We start from the raw sequence: 18,067 nt of genomic DNA, 5'->3' as shown, positions 1-18,067 counted from the left end.
CACAGGCCATTAATTAGTGTGTGCAAATAAACAGTAGTAAGGGAAAGGGAAGCGGCTGCTGTAAAAAACCAACCACAGTCTTTGGTCTCTGTGTATTTTATACTCAGAACCTCAGTTTATAACCCCCCCCCGTGTTCGCTTCTGCACTAGTGTGTGTGCATATATGAGGTGTTTCAACTGTGTTCCTCTACCTTTATACTTGAGACCTAAAAATACATTTCCTGCTTTTGTTAAGCACAATATGCTGCTCTATATGCACTGCAAAAAATCTTGTGTGATGTGAATACACCCCTTCCTCTGAAAAAACAACACACACACATTCACAACTTCATCCCTCTTGTACATTCCTGCTGTCTGTCTGTCAGGGTGTGGGTGTGAATATGTGTATGTCTACCTGAGTGTGTGTCTTTCACTGTCTACGTGCCTGTGTGTGTGTGTGTGTGTGTGTGTGTGTGTGTGTGTGTGTGTGTGTGTGTGAGTGTGAGTGTGAGTGTGAGTGTGTGAGAGAGAGAGATATCTGATGTCAGCTGTCACATCCCAGTCGGTCTGGGCCCATAATAAGAGACAATAATAACAACTCATTAAAACTGAGGGCAGGAACTGTGGAGCTCATCGGCTCATCAAATTAACCTTTGAACACTTCATACACACACACCACACGCATACCAGACATCATCACACACATGCTCGCACACACACACACTCAAGCTACCTGTTTTTCTCTCACAGTTAGTGACACAATCTTTCTCTCTGTCTTTTTGTCTCTGTCCACCCCACACCCCACCCTACCCCCCTCAGCCAGTGGGTGTGTCAACAGGGGATTGGTCCTTTCTGCTGGGTAATTGATGAATTATATGCAATATGCAAATGAGGCGCCATTAATCTCCTGACTGACAGCTTCGTTTATGGGGCCTTAATGACGGCTGGATTAGATTCTAATTAAAATCTGCTCAAAGACACCCCACGCTAGGAAGCTGCTGCTGCTGCTAGTCTATCTCCCTCTTTTTTGACTCTTTTCCACCTTTTCTCACTCTCGGACTCTCCCTTGATGTGTTTCCTCTCATCTTTTCCTCTTTACTCCACATCTCCTCATCTTTCCATCCATCTCCCTTTTTCATCTTTATGTTGTTATGTTGCTCTGTCACCCCTTCTTTCCCTCTTTTACTTACTCTGTCTTTTAATATCACAGACACACACTTCGCAGACACATGCACTCGCCCACAGACTCATGTTATCCAATGTCAATCTGGTATAAAAGGAGATGAGCTGCACTGGTTGTCATTAAGCCTGATGTGGCCCGTGTCATTTCCCCTGTCAGGACATTCACAACGTTTAGTCAGAGCCAAAGTGATGGCTGACAGCTTTTCACATACCTCCTTAAGGATTGATTGAGCATGCCCTGCTCAATCAAACCATGTGAATCTGCTTGTAGTCACAGCCTTTATTAAGGAAATGTGTGACATGGCGGGAAAAAAGGGAATGAATGACCAATGAAGAAAGGATGGGGAGGGAAGAAGGTGAGCGAACACATTTAATAAGCAAACAAATGAGTAAGCTGAACAGTAATGAGGTGCTTTATTGATACCATAGGGAAACTCCTTTTTTGCTTGCTTGCATCCACAGGGAGGTCAGATTTGCTGTACAGCAGCCTTCCTGGAACCGGTCAGGTTTCAATGTTTTTCTTGTTGACACTTCAGCAGGATCAGAGGTTTATAGACTGAAAGGCAGTTTCTCTAACCAGGCCACCCATCTCAGTCTCAGTATGAAAAACCGACTGACTGAGGAAGTATTAAGTATTACATTGACTAATAACGAACGTTAACTTGTGTTTTTCCGCCTGCAGTTCGAGGCCGGGACGACCGCCCAAGAGGCTGCAGAGTGTGACAGAGGGCGGGACTCACCACATGCTGTCCCACAGCGGTCTGATGCACGCTGGGATCATACCTCCTGCAGGTGACCACCCAGGCCTCACCGCAGACATACAGTACCGTACATATGTACCCATGTGCACATGTGTATTGTAGAAACAATATCACACAGGCACACAGACATAATAAACTACCACTGTTTTAGGGGAATCATTGACACCATATAATTATGATGTCCAGGTTACATCTTACATTGACTAGTCTGAAATCACATTCAAGTTACAGAATTGGCACTTTCCAAAAAGGTTTTACATATTTTATCAGTGATTCTTTTTTTTTTCACGAATTACATTTGTATAATTTTGTTAGATTTTACAAAATTTCATTCTCGTCTTTGCCTTGTTTGATAGGCAAATTTGTTACCTTCAATTTAGAATTTTGTCAAATATAAATGCATTCTTTAATTAAATTTATAATTGATATCAATATTATTTGGGAGACTCTATACGACATTTGACAATACAGTAAAAGACTTCAGTCATTTGGCATAAAGCATGGCCAAATCCATTCAATTCAGCTGCCGATCATTGATCATTAAAAAGGAAAGGCCTCTCTGACTCTCTAAATCCCAATTTTCCCTTTTTCATAAGGTCAAGGTTTGTAAGTCTTCAGAACTTTACAGAAATCACATTAGAAATCCCTCTTTTGGTTCCTTGAGCTGCTTTAAACTGTGAATTTGTGACAGAATGTAGCTTCATCCCTCAGAGGAGCTGCTTTCAAAGTTCAAATTTAGTTCTCCTTCCAGCTATCGGAACGTATGACCTAGTAGCCAGCTAAGTTACTTCCATCAGTTTATAGAAAAGTGCAGGTTGCTTATGCAGAATAGGCAGAGGATGTGTTTTCTACTTTTCCTGCAGACCCCCATAATGACACATTTTACCCATCATCAATAGGGTGAGGAGGAGGGGTTCTGGGAGGCGACCTGTGTGTTGATTAATAAAATTAGCATACAAACTGCTGACATGCGAGAAACAACTCATAACTTGCAAGTTGGCCTTTTTTTTCTTGAATTATAAGTACACAAAGTCCTCTGTTAAGTTGGGCCAGATTCATAATGTAGAGGCCTCTAAACCATCTTTGAAATCAATTGTAACATTTACGTAAAAACTCCTATAAATTGTTTAAATTGTTTGTTGTTTTTTACTATAAAATGTCCCATTTTTCTTGTGTACTACACCCAAGCTCATTAATCGTCTGTTCAAGTATGAAATTAAGTTTTAGGGTAATTAAACAGTTTTGAATGCCGTTGCAGGTGAAAAGATGAGCAAAAATGTCTGAAGGACATTCAGTTATTTGTTATCTGTTTTATATTTTTGAACAGTCTCAGTCAACTGCCTGCTAAAGGCCATGTCTGCTTGTTCTCGTCACAAACAGATGTGCGTTTGTGTGTGTGAGTACATGCGTGCGTGCGTGGCTGCGTGTGTGTGTGTGTGTGTGTGTGTGTGTGGCAAAGAGAAAGGGAGAGAAGTAATTGTTGGCACCTCACTGCTCTCAAAGTTGCCCTTGGCTTTGTGCTCTTCACTGCAACCTGATCTTTTCATTCCGCGCCTCAAAAGAAGCCATTTTCTGTTAGCTTCGCTTCCTCTCACTGTTCAAAGGTGCTTGAGTGTGTGTGTGTATATGTGTGTGTTGTGCATGCGTGAGTGTTCAAGAGCATCTTTCTCAGTGGGAAAAGAGTCTTTTTCCACCAAAGGAGAGGGCACGGCGGCAATGTCAACGCTACTGATTAGGGCTGGCCACATGAGAGGCAAGAAAGAGACAGAGAGAGGGAGGACATTTGAGCGTAAAAGGCAGGGGAAATCTTTGATGTGATCCTCCTTAGTCTCTTTTTCTCGCCCTCGTGCACTCACACATACACACGCAACACGGTGGCTTATGTCCCGCTGTGATGCTGACATTTGAAAAGGTAAAGTAAGGAGAGGGGATGGGAGGAGAGCAGGGAAGAGGGCAGGAAAAGGAAGGAGAGAAGATGAGAAGAAAAGGAACAATTTGTTTGTCTACGTCTTGGGCAGAGATTCATCTAAGAAAACCAGAAAACCATTTGTGTAACAAAGAAAAAACACTCATCAGTTTGTAGTTTGCAGCAAATGTTTTTATGTATCCAAGATCAGGAAATTAAGACTTATGGCTTGTTTGCACAGTTGCGTGGTTTGTCCAACTTTAATAATTTGCTGTGTTTGTCTGTATTAGTGAAAGAGATATTTAATTTTCTTTGGCATAAGAGAGTTTTAAAGGTTGATCTGGGGGTCAAACTACCTTCTGAGGTTCTAGACACAAATTAAAATGTGGCTTAGCCCTCTTCCACATTTTGTCACTCTCCATTTCTTATTATCCCAAAGTGCACAACCTCTATTAAAAAGTATCTTCCATCTAAAAGTATCACTTTTTTTTTAAATGCTTCTAATTTACACTGATAAAGAAGTACTGTCTGGCAGAAAGGTGGAGTTGCTGCCGCTGCTGAGTGTGTGCGCCGTGCTGTGGGATGTGATGTCCCTGTGTGGGAGAGATGAATGTCTTGGCTTGTTCCTATCACTGCTGATTCCCTGGCAGGCTAAATGGCCGGTGCAGCGGTGCAGTCAGAATGAATGGCTGGCCTCTGTCTTCCCATGACAACCTCCTGCCTACCCACTGCTCTAATCCTCCACCGGGGCCATTGATCTGGCTCTTATTGATTCTTCTTCTTTCTTTCTGTTCTTTTTCTTCCTCTCTATATATCTGTCTCCCTCTCAGATCTGTCTGCCCTGGCCAAGAAGATCAAGCTGGAGGCGTTGGCCAGTTACCACAGCAACCAAAACCATGGCGGGCCAAACGGAGAGAACGGTGACCCCAACCACGGACTGGGTACGTGTTATCTGTTTGTCCATCTATCCACTCACACAAACACACACGCACATACACACACACACACACGTATGCGTCTGTGCAGCATATGTGTAATCACGGTCATACAACACGTCGTACGGTTGTTGTCTGTACACATCTATGATGCCAAGTCAATGCGACTTGAGCAGCTGTGTTTATGTGCAGCCGCTAAAGCAAGCTGATTACAACCAGGATGTGACACCATATCTGCTGCCTGTATGTTTCCTCTAAGAGACTAGGAATTGAAAACAAACTACAGCAGCAGTAAGTCAGTTGTTCAGATGAAATTAGAAATAAACATCTAGGTCAGGTAATCCAAACCATAATAACATAAGGAGGACATATATGTTTTATCACCAGTTTTGTAGGTTTTATTCCATTGCTTTCAGGCTGTGATAAATGCCTGCATGGGGGAATATTTCCTTCAGCTTGGATTTGTTTGCATACTTGTGGGATTTGATGAGTATCAGGAAACGTATCCTGAAAAATACAGTCGGTCATCCGCTCTGTGGCCCCAAAATGTTGCCGGAAAATCATTAGTACATCTTTGTGATCACATCAAGTGAGTGTGGTAAACCAGCTCTGTTACTCATGCTCAACACGCATTGGTCTGTTGTATTGAGTCAAAAATTTGATCTGAATTTACTGGAAAGTCTTTACTTTTCAAAGTTTTTCAAAGTAAGCAGTGTATTATCATCCCTTTGGGTACTTGTGCAGGTATATTATTTAGTCATATTATATTAAAAAACATTTACTTCACTGACCCCTGGCTTTGCAGTAAAGGAGAGTAGCCAGCAAAAGTGGAGCACCGGTGGACAGCAGCAAGCACACCGGGATGATAGAGAGACGAATAAGATGAGAGGCTGAAGCCAAATCAATAGTCTTCTCTGTAATTCACTATCTTGAATGCAAACGACAAATGCTGGACAATCGATGGAGGAACGGACACACGCACACACTTACACGCACAATAACACGCACACTAACACACACAAAAAAATGGGACGCACCGCCCCCACTGTTATCGACAGGTTAAAGCGACATCAGTGTGTTTAGACAGATGACAGGGCTTATGGAGGTCTGTGTGGAATATGCTATCCACCTCGGACACACATACACACACACACACTTACCATGTAGCTCATACTGCAAGGCTTTAGGACAGCAATGGAAAGAAAAAAGTGTCCTTATGTTTATCAGACATTTTGTGGGCGTGTAAGTGTGTGTGTGTGTGTGTGTGAGCGTGTGTGCATGTGTGTGTATTAAATCTTTTTCTTTACCCGTGTCTGTAAACACTCTTAAGTCTTAAGCATTGTTTACCATTGTATACCACAGTTACAACTGCCAGCATCTGTGCGCAGTTAGATGGCATGGTTACCACCAGCCATTATAAACCTGTAAAGCTTAATCACTGTTAATGATAGAGTCAAGTGGAAACACACATATACACACACACACACACACACACACAAACATGCAGCGCAGGCATACATACACACATAAGAACAATGTGTTTTTTCCATACCGCCACCCACGGCCTTATGGGAAGGATAGGCCCCTACCAGAGCTTTAACCACTACAAAGGCAATCTCAGATTACACACACACACACACACACTCACAAATGCTGAGTGTGACACCTTATGGGCTGGGGAAGAGCGGGGAGCAGCCATTTCTGCATTTAACAAGATCTTCTGGGAAATTTACAGTAACTGTTTGTTTACAGTAATGGTTTGTTTGGATAAACATAAGAGAGGCACTTTGACTTTTGATGTTTTTTAATGAAACATAAAGAGAGAGTGATGGGAGGGCAAAGAAAGCAAAGAGAGGGGGAAAAAAACAGAGTTAAGAAGAGGGAGAGTGAAAATGAAACTATAGAGGAAGGTGGGGTTTAAGGGGTGGGGGTGACAAAAGTGGAGCACTGGTTTCTAACCAAGGCTTAATATTTGGTGTTGGCTGCTAGTTGATTGTCGGAGCATCTGGTTATTTAGCTCCATTCAGACTGATCTTTTGTTGGGATTGGTTTCTGCTCTGGGCAAGTGAGAGACTAATCTGCCAAATGCACAAAGCCCCGCACATATGTCCAGCAAGCCTGACTCATAAAGTCAACGCCTTACTCTTTATTTTTTAGTTTGCCTTTTCTTTACTTTCTCTTTCTTTTTTCCTCTTTCTTTCCTTTCCCTCCATTATTTGTTCTATTTCATCTCTCCTCTTTGGATAGCCTTTTTTTGTTTCCATCCACTCGTTCTATTATTTGTGACAATTGTGCGGAATAGAGTCCAAGATTTTTTTCCTTTGTGTTTATAATTACCCAGCGTGCATTGCTGGCCCAGCACCAGGACTGCCATCAGCTTCTTTTGTTCCACTTCCTCCCTGTGTTTCTTTTGTTTTTGTTTTTCCTTTTATTAAATGATAAATATTTATGTCATTTTCTCCCCACCCCCCACCCCCCCAACAGGATTGTTTGTTTCATGAATAGAGGGACTGCAACAACCCACTAGGGTACTGTTGAGAGGAAGGATTTTCTTTAAAGATAGTGGATGCTTGTCGTAACGACAGGAATGCGAACAACAGATTGGCCAAGATAATAAGAAAATACCAGAGCATTGAAAAAAAAAAAGGTATCTAGTTTCCAGAGAGGCTAAGCATCACAAAAACATATTTAGGCCATCACTGTTTTTACATCTTTGTGTTGTAATGAGCCAGGTGAGTGTGTTTTACGGTGGTTATCCCTTTGTCAGTGCGACGCTTCTGTTGCGCTCCACTCTATTCCTATGGGTGACGTTGAGCGACTTTAACATGCACGCAAAGCATTTTGGGAAGGAGGCGCTACATTTGCAAATATGCAGGCCAATGCCCATCTTTATGAAATTAATCTGTTGAATGTGACGCAACCATCCAGTAGAAGTAGACAAAAATCTTTCAAATTAACCTTTGTCGAAGACAGATTCAGCAACTGCATGGCCTGTGGATGTATGATGTTGAGACACCACACTTCAGTGGATCTTTACCGTTGTGGTACAGAACCATGTTTTTTCACATCGGGCGTGCACGTTAAAGTCGCTTGACGATACCCATAGGAATAGGATGGAGCACGGCACAACACTCTGAACCCTTTACATGCACATGCACACATATTTTTGAGTCGGGCTTTAGAAGCTGAGCAGTCATCCAGGTAATATTGACATCACAGAGGAATGACATTGGTGTCCAGTTTCAATTCTGTCATCAGAGAACCAGAGACGCTGTGTGCTTTCAGTTCAGTACGCAGCACGGGACTGAGCAGAGCCTTTAAGTTGTGATGAATGAATACAACTGAAGCAAAAAATGAAAAAAGAGAGAGACAAGATGTGTTTCATGTTGGGTAAATGCATTGTGCAACTTTGATGGCCTTTGAAGTGATCTGCTGGTCTAACCTTCTATCTTCTATCTTACTGTGCTCTCCCTCCTTCAATACTTCTCTTTTCTATTTTATTCTATTCTCCCCCACCAGTTCTGGATCAGTTGCCCTTCATGATGATGTCACATCCTCTGATCCCTGCCAGCCTGGCGCCGGCCTCCGTTTCAATGGCGATGGGCCAGATGAACCGACTGAGCACGCTTGCTAGCATGGCCAACGTGGCGCAGCTCCACGCCAAGCCCCATGCCAGGGCTCCCGCCTCCGTCATTAAGGTGAACTCAGAGGCCCGTCAGCCCGGTGGATCTGACCACCAGCCAGAGTCGATGTGACACCCAGAATCTCCTGAAATGAAATCAGAGTTCTAATTACATAAAATTGATGTTAAAAAAATCTAAACACTAAATTAAATAACTTTAACATCCAAAGACATATTTCGTAACCCGTGAATTTAAGCTCTTTTGATCATTTAAACACAGAATTTAGAATTGAGTTTCTATCTCATGAGTATGGCTAACAAAACGGTAATTGTCTATTGGTGGATATCCAAGTTCTGGATCACTGGATCACAGAATGTACAATAATTCTTGTTCTTTGGCTTAAGGCCAATCCCATATCTATTTATAAATATTTGAGAAATCCTGTACACAGGATACATGTCAGAAACGCTGAAAAACAGTCTTAAGTTTTAGTGGTTTCACTCACTGTTAAATTAAATGAGGTTTAGAAGTATTATATGATGCCAAAATGGGTTCTTTAGATTTGAACTTTAGACTTAAGATCATCCAACACAGAATCCAGTATCTACTATCTGTCTTCTTTTTCAGCAAAATATTCAGCCTCAAAAGGCATCAATTGGAAGCATAAAAAGTACGACAAACATTCTGTGTGTTACTCAGTTTTTAGGAAAGTTCCCAAAGTAAAGTGAGATCCATGTTTTGGGGTTTGTTTATTTTGAATGTTTTGTACTTTCTAAGCTATAATCGTCAGCTGATTTTGTCACTATAATCTTTTTTTTCTTGGTTTGGTTCGGTAGGAGCGAGTGTGTGACAGCCCCTCCCCTTCTCCCTCATTGGACGAAGCTCAGATGTCATCCAATCACAGCAGCAGTGTGTCTAGTTCACCGTCTCACACAGAACGCACTGCAGAAAGCACACGTACGTACTCACCTGTGGGAAAGTATTCTCACAGAAATCCTTTAGCTAAAACAATCCCTGTGAGGAATTTGTAAATTATGATCGGCTTTGACTTTTCTGTTTCAGACGCACATGATGATGGCCTGTTATCCAGTCACAATGTGTTGGGGCAGTCCCCTGGTGTGGTGCATGGGGCCAGAGAGACAGATGGGACCTCAGTGGAGTACAGCAAGGAGAACAAGAGGGGCAACACTGACAGAGGTACGATACACTGTTATTTATGGAAAGCTGTAAGTATGCCTTAAGTCTTACTATAAAAGTGATGTAAAATCTCTTACATTACTCAAATTTGTCAAATGAAATGTCAGCTTCACTTCAAACTTGAAGTTCTTGCTGTTTTCTGAGAATGTCTAGTTAAAGTCATTAATCATTTAATGATTATTAATCAGTAATGATTATTTATCTGACAAATCAATTGCCTTTGAACAAAGCCTGGCAATACAGTACAACACATTCAATCCATCCATCTGTGTCACCATTTACACACTTGTGGCACATGTTTGGCATGGTTTATTTAAAACGTTTTATTTAAAAAAAACAAAGGGTTTCTGGGTTTCTAAGGGGTGACAAGAAAGAATTATCTCAGTAACAGGTCGATAAGGAATCACTGTCTCATCGCTTCTTTCCTCTTCCTCCTCTTCCTCCACTCCTTCACGCTGTCGGTGGCCCCCCTGTTTTCCCACAGAGAGCAAAGACAAATAATTCTGCAAAACAGGGCTCCATTAGACCAGGAAGCAGTGTTACATTAGTGAGCCATTTGCCGGGCCGCGGCCTAACGAGCCAGGCGGCCTCCCGTGCTCTCAGCTGGACCTCATCTGCATAACGACCGCCTCCCTGTCGTTAGGGCCCGCGTTGCCACGGTGCTGCAACGTCAGTTGTTTGGTTCTCTCTGTCAGGGAGGTTTGCATTAGCTTAATGAGGACTGCTCAAGGACAAACAGTCAGCAGAAATGTACTGCGCGAGAGAGAGAGAGGGGGAGAAACTGAGAGTTTGTATGTGTGTGCACACGCCTGTGTAAATGTATTCTAATACTGAATCACATTATTCAGTAATCGAATCTAAAAATCACAAAGGACTCCCAGGTAAGGTCTCAGAGGCTGTCAGGTATCTGTGAATATATTGACAAAGCAGTGATGGCACCAACAACGTGAATGCCATGCATCAGGCATCGCATTTATGCAATTGATTTTCAATTGATTTTACTGCATGCAAATTAAACGCATGTACATTTGCTAGATTGCAGGCTTTTGTATTCAACCTACAACTTCACAAGATAGGTTTATCATGGATTGTACAGAGTTTCAAAGAGCACTTCAGCGCTGTCATTCTGCCAATCCATTGTATGATAATCTCTGAGTGTGTGTGAAGGCTACTGTATGTGAGTCAGTTTTGGCTGTGTGTGCTGTTTCAGTGGTCTTTGAACAACGTATCCATGCAGCAAAGATCAGAGGCCATCCCTGACACCTCACTCCCATTAACCAAACATCAGCAGAATTTTATTCTCTGTCTGTCTCTCTCCTTCTCTCCCTCCCTTCCTACCTCCTTTTCTCTTCCGCTGACTGGCAGTCTTCACGTGGTGAAGTTCATTAGCCCTGGGGACGGGTGGGAGAGGAATAAGAGAGGGGAAAAAGAGAGATAAAGTTTGTGAGAAAAGAGAAAATCAGACAGTGATCTTGGTTAGGGAGATGGGTAAATGATCAAACGAGCTGGCAGCAGTGTGTTTGTGTGTTTGTGTGTGTCTGTGTGTGTGTGTGTGTGTGTGTGTGTGTGTGTATTTATGCCAAACGTGTGAGTGTGAGGTAAAGTAGGCGTAAAACAGTAACTCAATAAAGGATCAGTCACATCCAAGGAGCCTAGGGAGCCCACGCTGCTGACTACGCACTTCACCGGCTACGAGTGTGTGTGTGTGTGTGTGTGTCTGTCTGTATGTGAGCCACGGGAGTGTAGTTGGATGCCCTCCGCTGAGCTCGCCAGCACCTGCTAATTACCTTTCTCTACAGAGCAATGCTTTTAGCAAGAAAGAGGGAGAAAGAGGAGGAGGGGGGTGGGGTATTGCTTCTCATCTGTGAAACACCTTGAATGTGACAGTTGCCAAGACGTGAGGCCGAGGCAGAGTAGGGGAGGTGGGTGGATTTGGAGCAGAAGATGCTGTGGTCAGCTAAGTGGAGAAAACACCGTCATTTGTCACAGACAGAGAAAAGTGCCAGATATCACATTGCACGTTCACACTCGTCTCTGCTCCAGTACCCGCCGGACTCCCAGGACGTCTTCTTCGTCAGTGGCTCGGATGACAGTAAATGCAAAAAAGTGAGCAACTGCCTGATGTGGAAAAAAATTGCTAATCTTCATTTCCCCTACTGTCACGAATCAGGAACACACAGTTCTCAGGTTTACAAACAGATGGTCATCCATAATGCAGCTTCTAAGCTTTTTTATGGGAGATGTCAAGCTGTGATGCATTATCAATAGGCAGAGTGCCAGCTAATAAAGGCAAATCACATTTCACAACCCCAAACCAGGATTTCTGCATATGCGTACACACACACACAGTAATTAGTGTAAACACCTATTTACTGTTGGGCTTGATATGTTTACAAGACATTAAGTGCATATATTGGTACGCTATAAATTATAGAAATTTACATTCAAGCCTGATTATGTATTGTGCTGGAATAATGATCCATTTGCAGGTTTAAAACAAACATGGCACGTGAATTCTTGGAAGCAATATATTGAACAGGACATAATTTGTTTCCTGGTGATGTTGGGGATGGTGGTGATGGTGTCTAAGTTTTAAGTCACCCCATTTGCATCTATAGCGACTATAAAAAGTCCACATCTCTGGTTCTAAAGAAGGGGAAGGTTACAGACAGATTCCACTTCAGGCTGGGAGAACACCAATCCCATCAGTCAAGACAAGTGAAGAGCCTTGGGAAGGTCTTCAGCTGCAGCCTGAATGACAGAGACTCCATCAAGGCAATGGAATCCTCCCAAGAATCCTCTGGCCTCTGCTTATCCATGAGGCCCCCATGACTGTGGTGGAAGGTTTTGAGCCACAAGTGAGCAGCTATCTATGATGGCTGAGTCTGCCGCATAGCCTAAGTAACATCGGGCTATATGGGAACACCAACAAGCTCAGGCGCACTTTTAGCTCAGTCAGGGAGGAACCCTTTCAGTACTCTGGATTCGGAGGGAGTCCACCAAGCAGAGACTCGGCTGAAGCACTAAGCCATCCTTTAAACAGTTGTGCAAGGCAGAGCCAGACTTGAGAGCTTAACAGAGATTCAGTATGACTTTGCCAGCAGAAAGGAGAGGTCAAGAGAGATCAAGTTCTTGATTTAGGGGGTCTATGATGTCCTCCCATGTCCATCAAACATGTGCACATGGGGAAAATAGAAACACCTGCATGCCCCCTCTGTTCCAAAATAAGGACATTAGAACACATCCTGAGCAGCTGCTCCAGGGCGCTGGGTGAGGGCCGGTATCGATAAAGGCATAACCAGGTCCTTAAATTCATATACACCTCACCTAATGCAAATCAAAACCTGAAATCACCTTGGTCTCTGAGGCCACAAAACAACTGATCTTGTTGGAGCTGACCTGGGAGGATGAAGGAGGCTTGAGAGAGAAAGAGGGAGAATTACCAAGAACCGGTGGAAGATTGTCGGAGGAACGGATGGAGGACCAGGTGGATGTCAGTAGAGGTGGGCAGTAGGGGATTTGCCAGTCACTCCCTGAGCAAGGCCTACAGCATGCTGGGCATAACAGGTGCTAACCAAAGAAGAGCCATAGGCAACAATGCGGAGGCAGCAGAGAAAGCATCCAGATGGCTCTGGTTGAAGAGGGGAGAACAGTGGGGGCAGTACAATGTCACTTGGACACAGGTCGGGGTCTGATCAGCCTCGGTCGGGTCGCCGGGATGAGGGTGTCTGTTGCAAGATCCGAAACACCCAGTGACTCCTGCATACAACACTGATGATGTGTCCAAGGTTGTGCATCAGAAGATGTTTCTGGAAACCTAATGCACTTTACACTTACATTTAAAACTATAAAAATAATCATTTGGAAGGTGTCGTCATTTCAGAAAAGAAAGTAAAATCATATACTGTATATTAGTGCTTAATGGATAAGGATGGGGGTATTCTTTGTATTTCTTCTTCTGTATATGCCATCTCCCAGCACTTTCTGACTTCCCTACCCTGGTGCACATCCCCAAGCCCATCTGGTTCTACTTAAGACATACATATTAAAAAAACAGCTCATGAATATATACTTCCTTGTTTGTTTTTTTAAACGGCCACGTTATTTCATAAAGCAGCTGGGCAATAGTTTTTAGCAGATGTTACTCAAACACGAGTAAACTGTGCATTTGTTGCAGACTATTTTCCGTCACAGATTTGGTGCACTTCTGAGTATTTACTATAGCAGAATGGTGTATGTGGGAACGACTTCTAAATAAACTACAGTGTCCAGGGTAGTGTTCAGGGTAATGAAGGGATCTTACCCAGAGCTAAAATGTTGCACATTGATTAATAGTTTTTTGGACAATGGCACAGAGTCAGCTACACCAGGCTTTGGCTACACACAAAGTACTTGCAGGTTGGATCAATTCATTGTTGGTCTTTTCATGGGAAGAAAAATATAGAATATGTCTACAAAGGTAAAGTAGAATAAACTGTAAGCCTTTTGTGTTAAATTGATTCAACAGACTAGACTTTTAAATGTCTCTCTGCCCTCCAGATAATAGCTCCTTGGCTGCTCAGACAACCAGGGAGAGCTGTGATAGACAAGTCTACCACAAACCCCCATCAGGCTGTGAGAGGGTATCTTACCCCGCAGGACAGAAGCTCCCAGCAGGTCTTCACCACACTCCCTTCATCTTCCCGGAAGGCTTGTCCTCCATAGAGACCCTGCTCACAAACATCCAGGTGAGGCTCTGCCGGGGCTTTCTTATTATTATACTCTGAGATGAATAGGACGGGAGATGAGTCGCTATTTGGGATTTCCTGAAATGGTAAATAGCAGATGAGGCAGCCATTTAGGATGTGCAGTAATTGGGATAGGCATGTGCTGACCTGCTTCTCCGATTTTACATGTCTTTGTTATAGCACAGTCACAATGAAAGCACTGACTGGCTGGGTTTTCACAGGAAGAAGAAAACATGTCTTTACCTTATCTGACCCTGATGTGATGGCACTTAGCATTTAGTTAAAAGACTTTCATAAGGTTAAAATCAGATTTTCTTTCTTTTTTCTTTTCCTGCCCGAGTAAATCCAGGAATTATACACCTGACTGAAACATTAGACCAAACATTGTCTTAGGAAGAGCCAAATTCTTTGAGATCTTTTGATTTTAACAGTAAAAAGCTTTAAATGCTCCTTTTTTATATTACACATATTAACTACAGATCATTTCAAATCATTTTGATATTGAACTATTGAAAACAGACTGCCTTTTTTTAAAGTGGTATTATAAGTGTTAAATATTTACTAAGGATTAGGTGAAGTAAGGGTATTTTTATCTCTCTGGTGCAAGTCTTTGAAGAAGACAGACACCTCTCCTGGCTTCTGATCAGTGTGTAACCTGTTGATGCGTTCCTGTGTGTCTCCAAGCAGGGTCTGCTGAGGGTTGCAATAGAGAACGCCCGGGCGCAGGAGAAGCAGGACCAGATGGAGAGGACGGAGCTAAAGATGGAGCTAGTCCGGGAGAGGGAGCTCAGAGAGACCTTGGAGAGACAGCTTAGCATGGAGCAGAAAAACAGAGGTAGGCCACACCATACCAAGCATCACATAATGCATCTTAGGGATAGATACTCAGGTTTGCAGAAAATGCAGCGGAAACCCTCAGCTGTGTTAAATGAAGATTATTACCTGAAAATATTTTGGTATTCCCTCACAAAACTATCATATATGTTTTCTGTTCTGAACACTGGCATTGTGTTCCTTTTTACATCTAAACACTGACAATTCTGCTGTCCGCTGTCACTCCTCTGTGAAAGCATCCACTTTGATTTCATGAACAGTGTTCTTCCAGTATTAGTATTAAACTGTAAACCAGGAGCATTTACCGACTATTACTCCAAAATACAAATCTTACTGAAAACACAAAAAGCTCCCAATACCTTCAAAGTCCATAGATATAAACGTAGCATCTGAATAATTTTATTTGCTAAACACATTTACTTGACATTCATCATCTGTTGTTCCTTCTCTCCTTCATTTCTTCCTCCTGTCGATTCAGTTCTGATCCAGAAGCGCTTGAAGAAGGAAAAGAGGAGTAAGAGGAGACTACAGGAGGCCTTGGAGGAGGAGGTCAAACTGCGTGATCAGGCAGAGCACACCCTGTTGCACACTGCCAACACACACACAGGTACTGCAACAGACACTGTTTTGGACATAATTAATTATTTTATTCATTCACAATAGTCTTTTGTGAGCCTAAAGGTATCACAACCAACGTAATTCTAATTTTCATAATAAATGTCACCAAGCCTTTTGTTGCAACATAGCCTTGACTGTTCATTTGCCTCTGATTTAAATGTCTTTATAAATTATTGACCAAACTACAGGCCATCAATCATCAGCAGCCCCTCCTCACACAGAGTGCGTGACCCAGGACATGGATGGGAGCAATCACAATGACAACAGGCTGGACACCAAGGCAACAGTACAAGGTACAGGTGTCCAGATAACTAATACAGCTTCCTCAGTGTGTAGCTATGAAAAACCAGCTTCATATTCTGATTAGTTCAAATGTTTTAGTTGTGCAGCTATTAGACAGAAAAGACTTAAGTAAAACAGGTGAAATGTTGTCTCACCAACAGACATTTTAAAGAAACCTAAAACAAAACTAACAATCGTATTACAGACTTTTCAAATGTCATATAATTTGTATTCTTCTCTTGGCAATCTAGTTGTTAAATATAGTAAGAATGAATTTGGTTTAAAGAAAAGATATGTGTACCAATCTTTGTGAAGGTACTGCACCAAGTTTTGGGGAGTAAATTACTTATTAACAGTGGTAAATTGACTGAAAAATGCCATTTCAGTGTAAGAACTGTGGAATAAACAGTCATATACCTGCTGCTGGGGATTTATCTAGCTCCTCTCAACTGAAGTGGGACAACAGATTTTATCATTACTTACTGCTTCTGATGCTTAACTGACCAGTCTACTGGAAGGGTTTTCAAAGATTTCACAGGGAGACCGCTCCTGAGAAGTTGAACAAAAATTAAATGAAGCATAAGGCAGTTCATTGGGGCTGCAGTTTTAATGGAGATGGGCGTTTAATATATTTATTTTGTCCCACATGCAACGTCCTCAATAGACAGAAGAAGAAATGGCCGTGATCTGTAGCCCGGCCTCATCAAAAGAGTGCATGGTTCCAGCCCACCTCTGCTCCGCGCCGTGCCAGGACCGCCGTACCAGACAGCGTGCTTGTTCAAAGCCAATTTTTAATTGAATGTCAGTGAAGCAAGAAGAGAACTGGCCACTAATTAAGGGCTGTCTTAATTGTCCTCGTGACGAGTTTGTTTGGACATAATTTGCATAATTAACACCCAGTAATAAATCATTTAAAGGGGAATTGTCTGTCAGGCAGTAGGGCAGGATGTGGTTCCTTTGTGCCAGGAAGTTTTATCGCCAAAAACAGGGATCAGGGGCCGAAAAACACTTTCAACTGAGACTTACTTAATAATGATCTTTTATTAATGGTCTTTGGTCAAGGTTGTAGGGGGCCTTGTTCAATATTTATGCAAATGAATTAATAGCATACATAATTTTGTCCTCCTACTGTTACAGTCACTGTGGTCAAAGAATTTGTCCAAATTCATTATAACTTATAGAATTTTGATTGTGTTTTATTAGACTGGATTTCTTTCTGGATTTCAGAGGGCAGAGTGTTCCTGCAGACCAGTGGGATGTACTGAATACGACGTGGAAGAATGGATGGATGAATGGATAGATGAATGGAAGAATAGAGAGATGAACATTCCTCGTTTATGAGAAATAAAGCAAGCATGCTTGGTCACACAGTGGCATCTGAGACACACATCTCCACCTCCGAGAGAGGACTCCCCTACATTTTAAGGGTGACATTTGAACTTTTTCTTTGTTCTCTTGATAATTTATTGCAGTTATCACTGAATCTTGGCCGTAGTGGGAACAGTACTTTATTCTAAAGATGTGTTTGACTGTGTTTCTTTCAAACGAGGTTTTTAGATCCTAGATAAAGATGACCATAGTTGTTTTTGTTTTTTTGTTAGTGCTGTTTATCTTACAACAAGTGATGAATACATCTTGTAACAGAGTTCTGTACATATATATAGCCATCATTTTTGTTATTATTATTATTATTATTATTATCAGAAAAACATAATGGCATGTTGTACAGTCAGTAAATGACTTGTATTGTGTATGTTATGCAGTAGTGCAGTTTGACAATACAAACAATACAAATCCTTTTTATTAAATTGTGTCAGTGCTTCTTTCTTTGTTTCATAAATAATTGTTTAATAACTACTTGTTTATCTGAAATACCTAACACCTCAGAAAATATGGATTTATATTATAGTTATATTATTATAGTTTTGTTGTTTTTTTGTGACAGTTTTGCGTTCTGTGGAACGGTAAACCCTTGAGATTTGTTTGTGTGTGGAGGAGGGGCAGGTCCATGTGCTTGCATGTC

At 42.1% G+C, this 18,067-nt stretch overlaps 1 protein-coding gene across 3 annotated transcripts in view; it reads left to right on the top strand.

The window, feature by feature from the left end:
- Positions 1 to 17,852, top strand: part of dachc (dachshund c) — a 23,025-nt gene extending 5,173 nt beyond the window's left edge. The window contains exons 2-11 of one of the 3 annotated variants that reach the window (XM_034898644.1): positions 1,844 to 1,953; positions 4,659 to 4,769; positions 8,283 to 8,461; positions 9,223 to 9,343; positions 9,449 to 9,583; positions 14,123 to 14,310; positions 14,998 to 15,145; positions 15,623 to 15,751; positions 15,951 to 16,055; positions 17,248 to 17,852. In XM_034898644.1, the coding sequence (XP_034754535.1) occupies positions 1,844 to 1,953; positions 4,659 to 4,769; positions 8,283 to 8,461; positions 9,223 to 9,343; positions 9,449 to 9,583; positions 14,123 to 14,310; positions 14,998 to 15,145; positions 15,623 to 15,751; positions 15,951 to 16,055; positions 17,248 to 17,309 (1,288 nt within the window). In that variant the 3' untranslated portion in view covers positions 17,310 to 17,852. Of the gene's footprint in view, positions 1 to 1,843; positions 1,954 to 4,658; positions 4,770 to 8,282; positions 8,462 to 9,222; positions 9,344 to 9,448; positions 9,584 to 14,122; positions 14,311 to 14,994; positions 15,146 to 15,622; positions 15,752 to 15,950; positions 16,056 to 17,247 lie in introns of all 3 variants that reach the window. The other 2 variants (XM_034898645.1, XM_034898643.1) reach the window with 2 other exon arrangements.
- Positions 17,853 to 18,067: the final 215 nt, after the last annotated feature.

This window comes from Etheostoma cragini, chromosome 17, assembly GCF_013103735.1.
Source record: "Etheostoma cragini isolate CJK2018 chromosome 17, CSU_Ecrag_1.0, whole genome shotgun sequence".
NCBI classification, from domain to species: Eukaryota; Metazoa; Chordata; class Actinopteri; order Perciformes; family Percidae; genus Etheostoma; species Etheostoma cragini.
The sequence above is the reverse complement of the archived record's forward strand: the minus strand, read 5'-3'. Positions and strand labels throughout refer to the sequence as shown.